Source organism: Musca autumnalis, unplaced genomic scaffold (genome assembly GCF_047663935.1).
Source record: "Musca autumnalis isolate F117 unplaced genomic scaffold, ASM4766393v1 scaffold_1, whole genome shotgun sequence".
Lineage (NCBI taxonomy): Eukaryota > Metazoa > Arthropoda > Insecta > Diptera > Muscidae > Musca > Musca autumnalis.
Genome location: NW_027411644.1, coordinates 85,923,377 through 85,942,079, shown reverse-complemented (window position 1 = coordinate 85,942,079; position 18,703 = coordinate 85,923,377). Strand labels below are relative to the sequence as shown.

General features: G+C 37.9%; 1 protein-coding gene across 11 annotated transcripts in view; it reads right to left on the bottom strand.

Moving 5' to 3' along the window:
- Positions 1-6,362: 6,362 nt before the first annotated feature.
- boss (G protein coupled receptor bride of sevenless) overlaps positions 6,363-18,703 on the bottom strand; it is a 69,155-nt gene continuing 56,814 nt past the window's right edge. For all 11 annotated transcript variants that reach the window (XM_073983809.1, XM_073983848.1, XM_073983839.1 and 8 more), the window contains 4 exons: positions 13,353-13,817; positions 12,837-13,286; positions 7,250-8,712; positions 6,363-7,180 (listed from right to left, as the gene is read on the bottom strand). In XM_073983809.1, the coding sequence (XP_073839910.1) occupies positions 6,905-7,180; positions 7,250-8,712; positions 12,837-13,286; positions 13,353-13,817 (2,654 nt within the window). In that variant the 3' untranslated portion in view covers positions 6,363-6,904. The remainder of the gene's footprint in view (positions 7,181-7,249; positions 8,713-12,836; positions 13,287-13,352; positions 13,818-18,703) is intronic.

Here is an 18,703-nt window from a genome sequence, read left to right as displayed (position 1 = left end):
ACAATTTTAGACGAAGATATTTTGTGACCTCTTATACCTAAATAAGGTAAAAAACATAAAAAATGTATTCAATCGGTAAGAAACCTTATATGGGGCTATATCAAAGTGAAAATCGGGAGGTACAGTTATATAGGGGGCTATACCTAAACATGGACCTATGTTGACAGTTTTTGGTGGAGATATTTTGTGATTACTAGAAACCTCAACGGTCAAATTACAGGTAGTTCGATTAAAATTTTAGCTAAAATACTCAAAATACCAAAAATCGGGAGGTACCGCTATATTGGGGCTATACCAAAACATGGACCTTGACTAGATATACTTTGGGAACCACTGGTGGAGATGTTTTGTGATTACTAGGAACCTCAACTGTCAAATTACAGGTAGTTCGGTTAAAAATTTTAGCTAATATCCTCAAAATACCGATAATCGGGAGGTACCGTTATATGGAGGCTATACCAAAACATAGACCTATGTTGACGGTTTTTGGTGGAGATGTTTTATGACCACTGGGAACCCCAAACGTGAAATTACAGGTAGTTCGGTCAAAAAATGTAGTTAAAATCCCCAAAATACCGAAAATCGGGAGGTAGCGTTATATGGGGGTGTACCAAAAAGTGTTCCGATATAACCCATCTTGGAACTTGACCTATGGAAAAAAGACGCTCGGTTACAAAAATATAGCGCTCTAGCTCAATTATTGCGAACGCTAGAGTGATTACAACAGACGGACAGACAGACAGACAGACAGACAGACGGTCATGGCTAGATCGTCTTAGAATTTTATCCTGATCAAGAATATATGTGCAAATGATTAGTTTGATGTGTTACAAACAGAAAAACAAACTAAATATACCCTCCATACAATGGTGGAGGGTATAAAAACAGACGTAGGTGGTTACCTGATAACGATCGGATCAAAATGGGTAAATAGGTTAAAATGGGTTATTTGATTAAAACGCAAATTTAAATAAGCACTATATTCAGCATTAACTTCAAATTCATATTCAATTGCTTGAGTGAAATATCGTGTTCAGTGGTGGAAACAAGAATTGCAGAAAACCATCGATTATAAAACGAGTAGGGCGTTAAAAAATATATCTTAGTCCCGATTTAGAGTTACCTAATTTTTTTCGCTGCTATTGTCAGTTTATAGAAGAGAGAGTCGAGGAAAATATAAACACTTTGCCTCTCAGTACCTTCTCTCTTCGTCAAACTGACAATTGTCGAAAGTACAATTGTCTAATGTGCATCTGCTTCAAAGATCGTCCTAAACAGTTCAAAACAAAGAAGAAATTGAACAAGGTGATAGCAATAATAGTATTATAGGTTTGAACCAAAGCCATAAAGTTCTGTACCTAACAAACTGCGAGACGAAGTTCGCCGGGTCTCCTAGTAACAGATAAATTTAAAAAATGCATTACTGAACTTCAATGCATTTGGTGCGGAAACTTTTTTCGCTATAGAGAAAAAAATTGCACCTGATTTCATAATAGTTTTTCATGCTCTACACGGCTATGTGGTGGTATTCTTGATATTTGCAAAAAAGTGCAAAAAGTTATATCCCTAATGTATATACATATGTCCATTCTTTGTAATAGCCCCCATATAACGGTACCTCCCGACTTTCGATATTTTGAGGATATAGCTACAATTTTAAACCGAACTAGCTGTTCCACCATAATATGGAGGGTATAATTACATTTGTTATTCCGTTTGTAACACATCGAAATATTTATCGGAGACCCTACAAAGTATATATATTTTTGATCAGGGTAAAATTCTCCGTCAATCCGTCCGGCCGTCTGTTGAAATCAATATACAGCTTGCAATTTTTAAGATAGAGCATAATAATTTGGTATAGAAGTTTCTATTACTCCTAGGATGTTTGGTATTGCAAATGGGCTATATCGGTCAACGTGTTGATATGGCACCAGAGAAGGGTATCACCTGATTTTCGATATTTTGAAGGTTTTAGCCACAATATAACACCGAATTGGCTGAAATTTGGAACTTAGTCTTCGTTGGGGGTATACAACTTTCCCCCAGAAATTTGTCTTGTCCACGGTACCTCCCTATTTCGGTATTTTGAAGGTTGTGGCCGCAATAATCCACCGAAATGGCTGAAATTTGGTATTTAGTCTTCACTTGTGGTGCATATGAAATTTTGTCGGTATAGGTCCACGTATCCTTTTATTGGGGGCTATATGAAATATATAGCCCCCAATAAAAGGGTACCTACCTATTTTGGGTATTGTTTAAAGTTTTGAAGATTGTGGTCTCAATAATCCTCAGAAATGGCTGAAATTTGGTACTTAGTCTTCGCTGGTGGTATAAAACATTCCCCCAGAAATGTGTCGGTACAGGTCCGCACCTTAATATAGTCCCCATTGAGCGATTTATCCCGATTTTCGGTATTTTCAAGGTTATGGCTACAATAATCCATCGAAATGGCTGAAATTTGGTATTTTGTCTTCGCTGGGGGTATTCAATGTCCCCTCTAAATATGTCGGTAGTAGTCCACACCTTCACATAGCCTCCATAAAACGGTACCTCCCGTTTTTCGGAAATATGAAGGTTGTGACCTCAATATTACACCGAAATAGCTGAAATTTGTATTTAGTTTTCGTTGGGACTGCAACATTTTCCATCTGAAATTTTATTTTGTATTTTGAAGGTTGTGGCTTCAATATTCAACCGAAATGACTGAAATTTGTTATTTGGTCTTCGTTACTTGTATAGAAGTGTACCTCCCGATGATCGGTATTTTGAAGGTTGTAGCTTCACTATTCCACCGAAATGCCTGAAACTTGGTATTTAGTCTTCGTTGATTGTATACAATTTTGCCCCAAATTTGTCCGTACAAGTCCACGCATTCATATATTGCCCAAAGAGCGGTACTTTCGGTATTTTGAAAGTTAGCCACATTGTTTTACCGAAATTGCTGGAATTTGGTATTTAGTCTTCTTCATAAACGAAAGGAAACTAAGTCCATATTTATATTAGGCAATTTTCCTTGCGGCAGTTGTCAGTTTGCTGGAGAGAGAGGTGAGGCATATGGTAACTCTTTGCCTCTCAACACCCTCTCTCACCCACAAACTGACAATTACCGCAAGGAAAATTGCCTAATGTAAATATGGACTAATTGTTCAGTTTTACTTCAATACAACTCGCGGTGGCAGGGCCGAACTTAACCGCGTTCTTACTTGTTTGTCCTGTAAAGTTCCCTGCAGTATTAGGTCCATGTTTTGATATAGCCCCCATATAACGGAACTTCCGATATTCTCCATTTTGAAAATTTTAGCTGAAATTTTTCCAAAAATAGCGGTAATTTGACATTTGAGGTCCCCACACTGAAAGAAAAATGCTTCGTTGTATCAGTGAATGGGACTAAAGAAAATGTTGTAGCTATGAAAATTCTCTACAAGAATGACCTTTGTGATAATATCGTAGATATTAAATAGAAGTTCAAATTGGGACAATGCATTGACTATATCGCTACCTTATAAAACAATGTCATACATTGTGCTGTGAGAACTTATCTCAGTTATAAAGAGACGAAAGACTGCGTACCTGGGGCATATAATGCGAAATCAAAAATATAAATTGCTACAAAATGTAATCCACATAAATATAGAAGGAAGACCTGTTAGAGGAAGAAAGGAGACAACATGGATCGATAATATTACAGAATGGACTGGCATCCGAGATACTACAACCCTATTATCAAAGGCTAGAGATAGAAATCTTTAAACAAATCTAATATATAAAAGGCAATGTGTGTATGTTAGTATGTTTGTTTGTTTGTATGTTTGTATGTTCCGAATAGACTCAAAAACGCCTGAATAGATTTTCTTGAAAATTTCAGATAATGTACTGGGAACACCGGTGGTGAAAATAGGCTATATATTTTTTTGAATGGTCGTCGCGGAAGTGAAATATCGCGGTCTTCCCAAATTATTCAAAAATGTATTATTACAGATAATATACCTAATTTTAGTAAGCGTCACTACAAAACCGCTATAACACTGTCTTTAATATGTGGGATAACGCGGTCAACGCCATAGTTTGCAATACAGTAAAAGACCGATAACATGAGATGTCACTATATAGAAATTTCGAAAAATCGATTGGGAAATCTTATGAAATTTTGTATGTGGAGTTTTTAGGTCTGAGAATAGGTCGTAATCTATTTTTTATCCCGCTGAGTGTAGTGACCGGTGGTCCTCCCCACAAATTGTTTAAGAAAACCGCGAAATTCAAGATACTTTTTAATATATTGTTTACAAATTGTTAGCATTGCTATGGTAATACTGTCTTGGCCCTGAATGGTCGTTGCGGAAGTGAAATATCGCGTTCATCCCAAAATTTTCAAAAATGTATTATTTCAATTAATTAGAACGGTCGTAAGCTGTTTTTTACTGCTAAGAATAGTGACCGGTGGTCCTCCCCACAATGTTTTTAAGAAAATCAGAAAATTTTGATATTTTTGAACGTATTGTTTACAGATTGTTTTCCCTGAATGATCGCGGTCATCACAAAGTTTTCAAAAATGTATTATTTCAATTAATATACATAATTTTAGTAAGCGTGACACAAAAATGATATGAACACTAGCTTGAACAAGTTTGATAGCACGGTCGTGAGCTATTTTAATATGGCTAAGTGTAGTGACGGAGGTTCTCCTTCAATTTTTTTAAAGTCCATGATATTTTTGAACGTATTGTTTACAGATTGTTTGCAATACTACTGTAATTACCGTCTTGACCCTGAATGGTCTTCACGGAAGTGAAATATCGCGGTCATCACAAAATGTTCAAGCATTTATTATTTCAAATAATATACATAATTTTACGTGCCTAAAAAATGCTATAAACGCTGAACACTAAACAATAAGTGGGATAGCACGATCAACTCCACTTTTTGGAATACAGTAAAATCCCGATAACTTGAGATGTCACTATCCAGAGGTTAAATCCACCAAAAATAGCGAAAATCAGGCGCCACCCTTCTATGGGAGCTATATCAAAACGAGGACGTATACTGAAAATTCTCTGCAAGACTGTTTACGACAGAGTGAGGCAGATAACATTTTTGGGTCTCTCTTGTGCTCTCAATGAGCGTAAATTTGTTGTTGTTCACAACGTGTTAGCATCTACACAGGCTGTGAGCGATAACAAATTTACGCTCACTTAGAGCACATTGGCTCTCTTGTGAGTCACAATGCCTCCTCCTGGTTTACGATCCCCGAAAGTGACTATATCTCCAAACTATCGAAAATCGGGAGGTACTGCTTTATGGGAGCTATATCAAAACGTGAACCTATAACTGTCTGCTCTCCTCTCTAAATTACATTAAAACCAACTTGTAGCCATTTCGGTGTGATAATGATGTTAAATCCTCAAAAATAGCGAAAAATCAGCCGGTACCGTTCTATGGGAGCTATATCAAAACGTGGACCTATACTGACAATTCTCTGCAGTAATAATTACGACCCCAACCGAGACCAACAATCCAATATGTAGCAATGTTAATTGACGTGCACCGATCATTATATGTGGGTCACAAAGTGCTTTAAACTGTCAATTTATGGTGAAGGGTATAATAAAAGAGACTTTATATCTTAAATTTGGGGGATACCATTACATGGAATTTATGTCAAAACATTGATTTATATTATGAAGTTTCTAGAGGTATGCCTAATTATGGCTGTATCAATGCTGGATAGATAACTAAAGTTTACACGGAGAATCCAAACAACGGGCCAGCAACGCGGACCGGGTCAGCTAGTATTGTATATATACGTATTTATAAAAACAAATATATTTATAATTGTATTGGTCGCTAACATTCGGAAAACGAATTGGCAAATAAAGAAGAAGATACATTGTGCGCCTTAACTAATGTTAAGTGAAATGTTAAGTGAAGTCTTTGTGGATTTTGAGAAAAATCCAAAAACAAGAAAAAATCGCTGGAGGGATTTTTAAATAAATCGCGGTCAAAATTCTCATTTTTAGGTTCATTTTAGGTTTTCGCGATTTTGCTTGGAAACCACAAGTCCTATCGACAAACATGTGCCTTTTGATTTCAAAAACAAAAGACTGAAACAGCTTCACCTTTTTCAATGAATTTCCAGCGATCCCAATCGTTTTTGCAAGAATTCTACCTTCTGCGAGAAATTATTAATTTAGTGGAATGATATGGAAACATTCAAATTGAAAATGAATGAATTTTAATTGGCGCTTTTCAAAATATTTAATGAAATGTGAAAAAATATTAGTTTTTTAAATTCCAATGATTTATAGAGATTTCCTTCTTTTGTTTACATATACCGGCGACAGTAAGATTGCAAACAAAAACCATTTTCTATGTGGTTGTTGTTGAGTTGCATTTGTTGTAGTATTTACTTTACCTTATTCGTTCTACCATGCCCATCATTATAAAAATTTTATTTTTATAAATTGTATTTTTTTATTAATAAATATTCAATTAGTTTTTTTTCAATACTCTTAATTTATAGGTTAGGTTGAAACAACTGGTATTTTTTTCAAAACATAAAATGAAGGTATTCGGTTTTTTGACTAGAATAGTTTGAATTGGGACTTATACTATAAAGAATAAAATATGTCTTACATCACTCCACAATAATTGCAAACTTAAAAAATAATTTGAGTTATGAAAAATATAAATTTTTCAAAACTTCATCGTCCTTAACCGATCTACGAACTAAATACACAAATCGACGTTTGTCTTAAATAGTGAAATATGTGTTTTTTTTGGTTAAGACTCGACTTATTTGTTGGTCCATTTAGGTGTTGTTTTCGTTGGTTGGTTGGAAGCATATTTTTTCTGGTTATTGTTTAAGGACCTGCTACTAAGGCTTTCTCTTCCAGTTTTTATACTTTTAGAATCTGGTAATTTTACTGCTTTCAGGTGAATCTGATGGTGTCAAAGACTCTTGCACTGAATGAGCCGGACTATTGCCACGATTTACACGTGTGGTATTTTGGCGCTGATTGCCAATGTGGGCATTGGCCTGGCGTAAATTGGCAAAGAATTGCTGACGACGGGGACCGCCACCACCACGCAAGGGTAATGTAGGAATTTCACTGGGTGATTGATGATGCAGCTCATCCTGGGATATGTTGCGCATGGCGGGATTGACACATTCATAGACACTCTAGAAAAGGGGAAAACGAATAAAATTGTTTATTTAAAGATTTGTTTTGTTTTAGAGAGATATACCCACCTGTTCTGAAGAGTATTGATGATTTTGGGCAAAGGCCAATGACGTCAGTGACGGTAAGGCCTGGGCAATATCCGAACGTTCAATGCCCCTGACAATCAAAAAGGTCCTTGGTATCAGTATGCCCACCAGTATGGCCCAACCGGAAGCCTGTAGACCCAACGGCAAGGCAGCATCCCGCATTTCATCACCAAACAACGACAAAGTGATCCACACAATCCAAATGATCAGCATTAAAACTGAACCAATCACAATTAGAATCCCCTCTCGATAATTCCTCTGTGAACGATAAATAAACGGGACCAGGGCAATAATGCTCAGCAGCAATAGCATGTCATAGGCCAATAAACCGAACATCCAATAGCCATAATACATATTTTCGCATGACACTTTATCCGAGGCAATGTGCATACCAACTAGAAGCTGTATGGACATACCCAACTGGACCAAGATACTAAAGACACATATCACTGCTTGTATATAACCATTAACATGCGATAAGAAACCTCCCTCCGATCCAATGGAAGCCAGCATTACCGAGCGACACAGCAGCAAAGAGAACACAAAGCAGTAAACCAAAGTCAAAATGAAAACTCTCACAGCACACAGCGTATTTAAGGTCTCTGCATCTTCTATGGTCACATGGGAGTTACGATGCTCCCCCACATATTCAATTGAGAATGGTATAAACGAGGTAAACATCAGCAACAAAGAGAGTAGCAACAAAATCGAGGTAACCGGGTTGCCTTCAAAGACATCACCCAAAGAGATGCGCACCACAATAAACACCAATATGGCCAAGGTACAGATAAGGCCCAATATGGCCGCTGTCATGCCCGTAGCGACCCAAGTATCCGGCTTTATACGCCAAAACATAACCGATTCTCCATCGAACAGGAAAGGATAACGAGAATTCTCTCCCGCTGTATATTGGCATGTAAAGACATGACCAAATTTCGTCTTCATCTCCAAGCTGGTGTGATTATCCCGATTGTAGTGATAATATGTGGTGATATTCGTCACAAAGTTCTGAGCAGCAATTTCTCGCATCTTCATTTTATCCTCTTCATAGATTATCACGGGTGGTGTAAGATCATCCACCTGTTTCTGGAACATTTGGAAATTCATCATGGCACCCAAATGTCGCATACGCAACAAATCCAACAGCTCGGCGGTATCATGAACTGGCAAACGATTTTCAGGTTTCTCCCAATCACCCACAAATTCTAGGAGATTGGAACAGGTCTCTATGGCAAAGAATTCCTCCACACGTTTACAATTTTTAGTCAGGGAAGACTTTAGCCATCTGGCCAGCTCGACAATGGGCCGGGCAAAGGCCAACACCCGTGAGGGTAGAATCGTTTTCCCAATAAGCGGATCATCCAAAGTCATTTGGGTAACATTTTTGTCCACCACACGCAAATCGATTTCGTTCTCCATCAAAATGTAGGACTTGTTGGGGAGATCTGGAAAGATAGAGAGACAGAGAAAGAAAAAAGATAGAGAGAGTTATGGATTAATAAGGTTTTAAATAAAGACTCCTTTCAGCTCTTCTATAACGACTCGCTTTTGCTCGTCCATAAAAGTACCCTTCAATTCGTCTATTAAAACTCCCTTCATTTCCCTACAGCCCGTCTATAAAGACGACCTACAGCCCGTCTATAAAGACGACCTACAGCCCGTCTATAAAGACGACCTACAGCTCGTCTATAAAGACGACCTACAGCTCGTCTATAAAGACGACCTACAGCTCGTCTATAAAGACGACCTACAGCTCGTCTATAAAGACGACCTACAGCTCGTCTATAAAGACGACCTACAGCTCGTCTATAAAGACGACCTACAGCTCGTCTATAAAGACGACCTACAGCTCGTCTATAAAGACGACCTACAGCTCGTCTATAAAGACGACCTACAGCTCGTCTATAAAGACGACCTACAGCTCGTCTATAAAGACGACCATACAGCTCGACTATAAAGACGACCTACAGCTCGACTATAAAGACGACCTACAGCTCGTTTATAAAGACGACCTACAGCTCGTCTATAAAGACGACCTACATCTCGCCTATAAAGACGACCTACAGCTTGTCTACAAAGACGACCTACAGCTCGTCTATAAAGACGACCTACAGCTTGTCTACAAAGACGACCTACATCTCGTCTATAAAGACGACCTACAGCTCGTCTACAAAGACGACATAACGACCTACAGCTCGTCTACAAAGACGACATGACGACCTACAGCTCGTCTATAAAGACGACCTACAGCTCGTCTATAAAGACGACCTACAGCTCGTCTATAAAGACGACCTACAGCTCGTCTATAAAGACGACCTACAGCTCGACTATAAAGACGACCTACAGCTCGTCTATAAAGACGACCTAGAGCCCCCTACAGCTCGTCTATAAAGACGACCTACAGCTCGTCTATAAAGATGACCTACAGCTCTTCTATAAAGACGACCTACAGCCCGTCTATAAAGATGACCTACAGCTCGTCTATAAAGACGACCTATAGCTCGTCTATAAAGACGACCTACAGCTCGACTATAAAGACGACCTACAGCTCGTCTATAAAGACGACCTACAGCTCGACTATAAAGACGACCTACAGCTCGTCTATAAAGATGACCTACAGCCCCCTACAGCTCGTCTATAAAGACGACCTACAGCTCGTCTATAAAGACGACCTACAGCTCGTCTATAAAGACGACCTACAGCTCGTCTATAAAGACGACCTACAGCTCGCCTATAAAGACGACCTACAGCTCGTCTATAAAGACGACCCACAGCTCGTCTATAAAGACGACCTACAGCTCGTCTATAAAGACGACCCACAGCTCGTCTATAAAGATGACCTACAGCTCGTCTATAAAGATGACCTACAGCTCGACTATAAAGACGACCTACAGCTCGACAAAAAAGACGACCTACAGCTCCCTACAGCTCGTCTATAAAGACGACATAACGACCTACAGCTCGACAATAAAGTCGACCTACAGCTCCCTACAGCTCGTCTATAAAGACGACATAACGACCTACAGCTCGTCTACAAAGACGACCTACAGCTCGTCTACAAAGACGACCTACAGCTCGACTATAAAGACGACCTACAGCTCGTCTATAAAGATGACCTACAGCCCCCTACAGCTCGTCTATAAAGACGACCTACAGCTCGTCTATAAAGACGACCTACAGCTCGTCTATAAAGACGACCTACAGCTCGTCTATAAAGACGACCTACAGCTCGCCTATAAAGACGACCTACAGCTCGTCTATAAAGACGACCCACAGCTCGTCTATAAAGACGACCTACAGCTCGTCTATAAAGACGACCCACAGCTCGTCTATAAAGATGACCTACAGCTCGTCTATAAAGATGACCTACAGCTCGACTATAAAGACGACCTACAGCTCGACAAAAAAGACGACCTACAGCTCCCTACAGCTCGTCTATAAAGACGACATAACGACCTACAGCTCGACAATAAAGTCGACCTACAGCTCCCTACAGCTCGTCTATAAAGACGACATAACGACCTACAGCTCGTCTATAAAGACGACCTACAGCTCGTCTATAAAGACGACCTACAGCTCGTCTATAAAGACGACCTACAGCTCGTCTATAAAGACGACCTACAGCTCGACTATAAAGACGACCTACAGCTCTTCTATAAAGACGACCTACAGCTCGTCTATAAAGACGACCTACAGCTCGTCTATAAAGACGACCTACAGCTCGTCTATAAAGACGACCTACAGCTCGTCTATAAAGACGACCTACAGCTCGTCTATAAAGACGACCTACAGCTCGTCTATAAAGACGACCTACAGCTCGTCTATAAAGACGACCTACAGCTCGTTTATAAAGACGACCTACAGCTCGTTTATAAAGACGACCTACATCTCGTCTATAAAGACGACCTACAGCTCGTCTACAAAGACGACCTACAGCTCGTCTATAAAGACGACCTACAGCTTGTCTACAAAGACGACCTACATCTCGTCTATAAAGACGACCTACAGCTCGTCTACAAAGACGACATAACGACCTACAGCTCGTCTACAAAGACGACATAACGATCTACAGCTCGTCTATAAAGACGACCTACAGGTCGTCTACAAAGACGACCTACAGCCCCCTACAGCTCGTCTATAAAGACGACCTACAGCTCGTCTATAAAGACGACCTACAGCTCGTCTATAAAGACGACCTACAGCTCGTCTATAAAGACGACCTACAGCTCGTCTATAAAGACGACCTACAGCTCGTCTATAAAGACGACCTACAGCTCGTCTATAAAGACGACCTACAGCTCGTCTATAAAGACGACCTACAGCTCGTCTATAAAGACGACCTACAGCTCGTCTATAAAGACGACCTACAGCTCGTCTATAAAGACGACCTACAGCTCGTCTATAAAGACGACCTACAGCTCGTCTATAAAGACGACCTATAGCTCGTCTATAAAGATGACCGACAGCTCTTCTATAAAGACGACCTACAGCCCGTCTATAAAGATGACCTACAGCTCGTCTATAAAGACGACCTATAGCTCGTCTATAAAGGCGATCTACAGCTCGTCTATAAAGACGACGTACAGCTCGTCTATAAAGACGACGTAAAGCTCGTCTATAAAGACGACGTACAGCTCGTCTATAAAGACGACGTAAAGCTCGTCTATAAAGACGACGTACAGCTCATCTATTAAACGACATACAGCTCGTCTATAAAGACGACGTACAGCTCGTCTATAAAGACGACCTACAGTTCGTCTATAAAGACGACGTACAGCTCCTCTATAAAGACGACGTACAGCTCGTCTATAAAGACGACCTATAGCTCGTCTATAAAGACGACGTTTAGCTCGTCTATAATGACGACCTACAGCTCGTCTATAAAGACGACGTACAGCTCGTCTATAAAGATGACCTACAGCTAGTCTATAAAAACGATTTACAGCTCGTCTATAAAGACGTCCTTTAGCTCGTCTATAAAGGCGACCTTTAGCTCGTCTATAAAGACGACGTTTAGCTCGTCTACAAAGGCGACCTTTAGCTCGTCTATAAAGACGACCGTTAGCTCGTCTATAAAGACGTCTATAAGGACGACCTACAGCTCGTCTATAAAGACGACCTACAGCTCGTCTATAAAGACGACCTACAGCACATCTATAAAGACGACCTACAGCTCGTCTATAAAGACGACCTACAGCTCGTCTATAAAGACGACCTTTAGCTGTACAGTTCGTCTATAAAGACGACGTACAGCTCGTTTTTAAAGACGACGTACAGCTCGTTTTTAAAGACGACGTACAGCTCTTCTATAAAGACGACGTACAGCTCGTCTACAAAGACGACGTACAGCTCGTCTATAAAGACGACGTACAGCTCGTCCTTAAAGACGATGTACAGCTCGTTTATAAAGATGGCGTACAGCTCGTCCTTAAAGACGATGTACAGCTCGTCTATAAAGACGACGTACAGCTCGTCCTTAAAGACGATGTACAGCTCGTTTATAAAGATGACCTTCAGCTCATCTTCAAATATTTTTCTTGTCTGTAGGAATGGGTTGAGCTTTACTCACCCCATAAAAAAAGACGTTCCACTCGCTCCGTTGGCACCGCAAATATCGTTCCATTCTCCTTGAAATGTGAGAGCATTTTATTTCCGAACAATATGTAAATGTTATTGTCACTCTTGAAATGCATGAGACACATTTGTTCTTTGCGCGTTGCTTCCATGAAATCATTGTAGACATTCAAATTTTCAGTCAAAATTTCGACAGAGGCAATATGATCACCCCAAGGCATTTGGTGTAGCAAATGGGCTACCTTTGGAAACAAGTCCTGGCGTATAGAAGGTATGGGCCAAATATTATATTCCAAATCTTTAATTAAACTTTCCAATTCTTTGTAGTAGTCATAATCGATAAATATGCCAATGGGGTGATTGATACACTGTTGTTGATATTTTATTTCCTGTAGAAGGATGTTTTCCAGTAAGTGATCAGAGTGGATGGTAACGGCACGAATACCTGTAAAGAATTAATGAATTCAAATAATTTTTTTTACGAATTTACCAAAATATTTCACTCTCTTACCAATTTCAAAATCAGCTTCCAGAAGATTGGCCACATTCAAACGATTTATGACAAACATTGCCGAGTATGGATCTGTGGTCATAACACTCAACATCAGATGACCTTCAATTGTGTGCACAAATTCTTCTTCTCGTTTTACCACGGTTAGGTCTTCTTCAGAATTTGGTATTATCGCTTGTATGCCATTAATACAAATATCACTTTCGGTGGTAGTCGTTTCGAATAGTGTTGGATCCTCTGTTGTTGAAGTGGTTGTTGTTGTCGTAGTCGTCGTTGTTGTTGTGGAATAAATTGATGGCCGTCTCGTCGATAATACTCTTGGTTTTGTTATTTTTGGCGGTTGTTTGGCTACTGGCGGAGCTGAAGGTTTTGGCGGTGACGGGGATGCTTCCGGATTATTTCCCTCATCTTCTCCAATAGTTAGGGTGAGAAGACAACAGAGCAAAAGGATAAATATGTAGAATACTGAAAAAGAGATAAAGGAAAATTATAAGAATTAATTTTTCTTATTAACAATTTAGAAATTAATGTAATGTGTATTTATTGTTGTCTTATTATATGTAATTGAATTAATCAACCTAACATGACCTAAGGAGTTTGTGCTGAAAAAGTGAATTCTAGCGATGTCCCACACCGCCCGATGTACACAGAAATGACTGTAATTTGGATTTTGTATTAACACTGTGTAGATAACAGCGAGGTAAACCTAACTGATTAGTAAATATTTAGTACATCCGAGTGCTGGAATTTATTTTCGGAGTCGACTCCGGAGTTGGAGTCGGACTGGACTCCGAAGCCATGCTTAAAAGATTACTTCCACCTGTAAATTTCTAGAAATTGAAAATTTGAACGGAAAGATATTGGCTGAGATATGAGCTTTGAAAGGGAGGAATAAGTTTTGTATGCGAAATAAAAATGTAAAACGCTTTTTTCTCAAAACGCATTCTTTGAAATCGTTTATAATATTTTTCTTGTTAAGTACATCACTGTACAACAAAATTAATCTTTTTTAAAATTACAAGAAACTCCGTGCAGATTATGAAAGAGGACCGAAAAATAGAAAACATGTGTATTGGGATTTTGAAAGTTTACGTCGGGAGGTAACCTAAATAGGGGGTCCAGTACCTCTCTCTTTGGACTGTTTTGGAGTAAGATTACTAATAATCCTAGCATTTTTGGTATATAGTGTTTTGTCAATATTACTGAGAATGCTCTGAGGAATATTTTTGTGGAATATGTTAACCCTATAACGTCTCGCTAAAGAGGTCTTTTTGGTCCCTTTTTTTTTAGGTGTGTAAAACATCTTTAAGAGTGGGTCACAGCGGGTTCATATATTCCACAAAAATATGTGCCAGAAAATTTTACTATATGCCTCTGAATACACCAAAGCTGAAAAATGTAAACTAAGGGTAGAAAATGTAAAAAATAAAATAATTAAATACGCACTTTTTCCGTATTGGCTCTAGATTGTCTAACAAAACATCTTTTAAGGAAGAAAGTACCAAAGACAAAAATATTCTACATAAAATTTTAATATAAGTTCCAGAAGACATGAAATCTGTATATATAATATTTACTAGTGAAATATCGAAATCAATTTTAGTAAAAATTTGTTGTTGAATTTTTTGCTTGCAATTATTTTATGCTAGACTTATGGCGTCAAAGAATGAAATATTCTACATAAAATTTCAATCTTAAAATAATCTATATACATAAACGTAATGGATTTTAAGAAAATGAAAACAATAATTTGTGTATACCCACAAGAACTTTTATGATGGGTTCTTTTTTGTTAATTTCGGCCAAAATCTCCCATAAACCGCCATTTTTTCATATGAATGTCAGATAAAAAAGTGTGCCGCACTAAATTTTAAAGGAAGTATCTGTAGAAAAGAAATCTGTAAACATAAAAACTGTCAGTAAAAAATTTGCTCAAATTTGTGTATATACACAACATCATTTACAAAGGGTGAATTTCTAATTTTTATGAATATATTGGATGTTTCCCCACAAATATCAACTTTAAGAGAATAGGGTCAACAAAAACAATACGTAAAATTAAATTTCACAACCAAGCTTCAAAACAAATAAATTTCCTGTAGTGGGATTCTGTAACTTTTTTTGTCGTTAGCGACAAAAAGCTATCAAATTCAAACGCAAAATTATGAATGAAAAGTTGAAATAAAAGTTAACAACACATGCGGTATCGGTAGGAGTTAGCGACAACTTTATTTTGGTCGGTAACTTACTAACAAAATTCGTTTATTATCAAAATTATAAGCACATAAAAATGTCCAATTATCGATAACTGTATTAATTGTGTCGTTAAATAGTTACAGGATCGCACTACTACTGGTGTTATATTTTTGTAAACAAATAAAAAAGTATAAGTCGGCTTTGTCGACAGAGATATACACTCATCCTATGTGAATTGGAACTTTCATCTAAGGAAAGATCGAATGTATTTAGGATCTTTTCAGAATTTTGGACATTTGAACTTGTGAATTAGGATTAAAGTTCAAAAATTTTGAGGAGAAGGGAATGTACCGGTATAGTGCATTACGGAAGATGATCTTATTCTGAGAGTCATATCTTTTCGATTGATATTGCGCCCACTAGTCATTTCAGTGGGTTATCGTTCACCTGTTGGACCAGTATGCCAGGAAGCATGGACTTGTCCACGGAAAACATAATATGGTTGTAAACAGGACCACAAGAACATCATCGGTATAAATTTCCAACGGATCTCCGAACAGACCCTAAACTGCACTTGGACACAAATGTTGAACTTTTGCGGGGGCGGTATCCTAAGGAGAGGACCGATATGGGCCATTTTAGAAGATAAACTAAGTTTTAACAAAATATGACGAAGGCAAGCTATTACATAGGGTGTCATAGGGGTATTTTACAACTTTCGGGCTGTTTTCCCAAGAATTATGGACTTGCCACTGGAAAAACTTTTACCGTTGTAATTGAGACAGCGATTGCAAGTTGCTTCAAAAGAAATCAAAGTTAGTCAAGAGCAGGTCTTAAAGTGAACTTTTCCGAAATTTTGTGTGGGAGGTACCCAAATGAATGGGCAAATATAGTCCATATTCAAACCTGAACTATATCTGGTATATCTAGGATGCGTATAGTATGGACCAAATCGGTCCTTTTCTTCAAGAGTTATCGTGCGCACAATTTTTCGGAACATTTTTGAACTTTTGTGGGGGAGGTACCTGAAGGATTGAATCGATATGGCTTATATTCGAACTTAAACTATGTTTTGACAAAATATTACGAAGCCACATTTTGGACCAAATCGGCAAATACGTTCGAGAGTTATCCTGCGCTCCCACCACTACACACGGTATCATAGGTTTTTATTGCAACTTTCAGGCTATTTTCTCAGGAAGTATGGACTTGTTCCTGATGTAACTTATACCGTCGTATGGAGGGCATTGAATACAAGTTGTCACAACAAAAATCAAAGCGATTCGAGAGCAGGTCCTAAATTTATCCGAACTTTTGTGAGCAAGGTACCCGAAAGAGTGGACCGATTGAGTCAATTTTGGAACCTCATCTAAGTCTGGTAGAAATTCTACGATGTGCAAAGTATAGACCAAATCAGTTACTCCCTTAAAGAGTTATCGTGCGCACAAAATTTCCGAACATTTTCGAACTTTTGTGGGGGAGGTATCGGAAAGAGTGGACCGATATAACCTATCTTCGAACTTAAACTAAGTTTGGACCAAATATTACGAAAGCCAAATTTTGGACCAAATCGGTTGATCCGTTCGAGAGATATCGTGCGCACCAGCCAAACAGACATTGCTAAGTCGACTCCAAATTGTCTGAAACGGATTTCGTCCAAACAGTCTTGGGGTATATGGTAAAAACCAAAATTCCTTTGCAATTCCATTTGAAAAAAAAAATAATTTTTTTTGCGTCTCAAAAATGATTTCCTGTAGCAGGGATGAATGAACTTTTGCCTAATAATCACTACGCTATCGTTTATTCCATTGAAATATAAAAAAAAGTTCACGCACAAATCGATTTTAAAAATATAATTTTTTGAAATTAAAAAAAAAAATTTTTTCAAAAATTATTTTTTGTTGCACGAATGAATAAATATAAGCCTACTAAAACCTATAATAATGTTTATTTCATTCAAATATTGAAAAAGCTCATGCACAAACCACTTTGAAAAAATTTTTAATTTTTTAATTTTTAATGAATTTCTCATTGGAATCGAGCTTGATGATCAATGAATAATGCAAGTGAAAAAGGAAGCCGACGACGATTCGAACCCACACACCCACCACTATGTGACATGCATGTTTCGACTTTGGTAAAGTCTCCTCAGACATATCGGATGTGGAGCGGCTTCGATGTCCTCGAACTTTTCTTCTTTCAAATGCATTTTGTTTTGTTTTTTACAACAACAATGGGGATTTTCCCATTTAGTTGTGCTTTCATGACAAACGCTTAGCGCTGCCTTTGAAAGTAAATTTTTTGTTTTTTTTTTTTTGTAATTATATCTTTAAATAAAAGCGTTTTACGATTTACGATTCTCAGATTTGAAGCAAATTAGTGAGAAATAAATGTTATGTCAGTTTAATTATCTCATGTGACTCTAAAGATTATTTTCATTTGTATATCTGCTTACAGTGACTTCAAAAAATTGTCCATAATTTTGATAAATTCAAATTTTAAAATCATTTTGTGCGTGATGTTTTTTCACCGAATCACCTCATAATTATGATTTTATGTAATCTTATGGCAAAACTCATCAGGCTATGATACAGGGATATGAGGTTGTAAAAAAGTCATAACCCTAGTGCACATCTACAATTATTGGTACAGAGCTTAAGGAAAAAATTTTGGTTTCAAGTCTGTTCGCGTTATAGCGGTTTTTATTCTCATACAAAGAAAACATATTTAAAAATCTCTTATTTGTTATTATGAGAAAATTTATGCATAAATATTTACTAAATTTATTATTATTTAAGCGGAAAATCAAGAAATAATAAACAAATATTAAAGTAAATCTAAATCATCCTGTTCAGAGTCCGTACAAAGCCTTAGAAAATAAATAAAAACAAGTGAGCCAAGGCTATAGTCCCTACACCACTACCCCAGTGCATAAGCTTTTGCCTGGTAAAATTCAAAATATTAAAATTGGGATAGAATAATTTGCTCTTAATGTCTTCATTAAAACAGGTAAATTTTGTTGAAACGCATTTAAGTGCAAACGCAACTCAAATAAAAAATGAAAAAATGGGATGTACGCCAACCATCAATAGGCTTCTTTCTCTGTGAGACCCCCATCAACCCCCAAAATTTAGTGAGGATCCGATCACAATTCC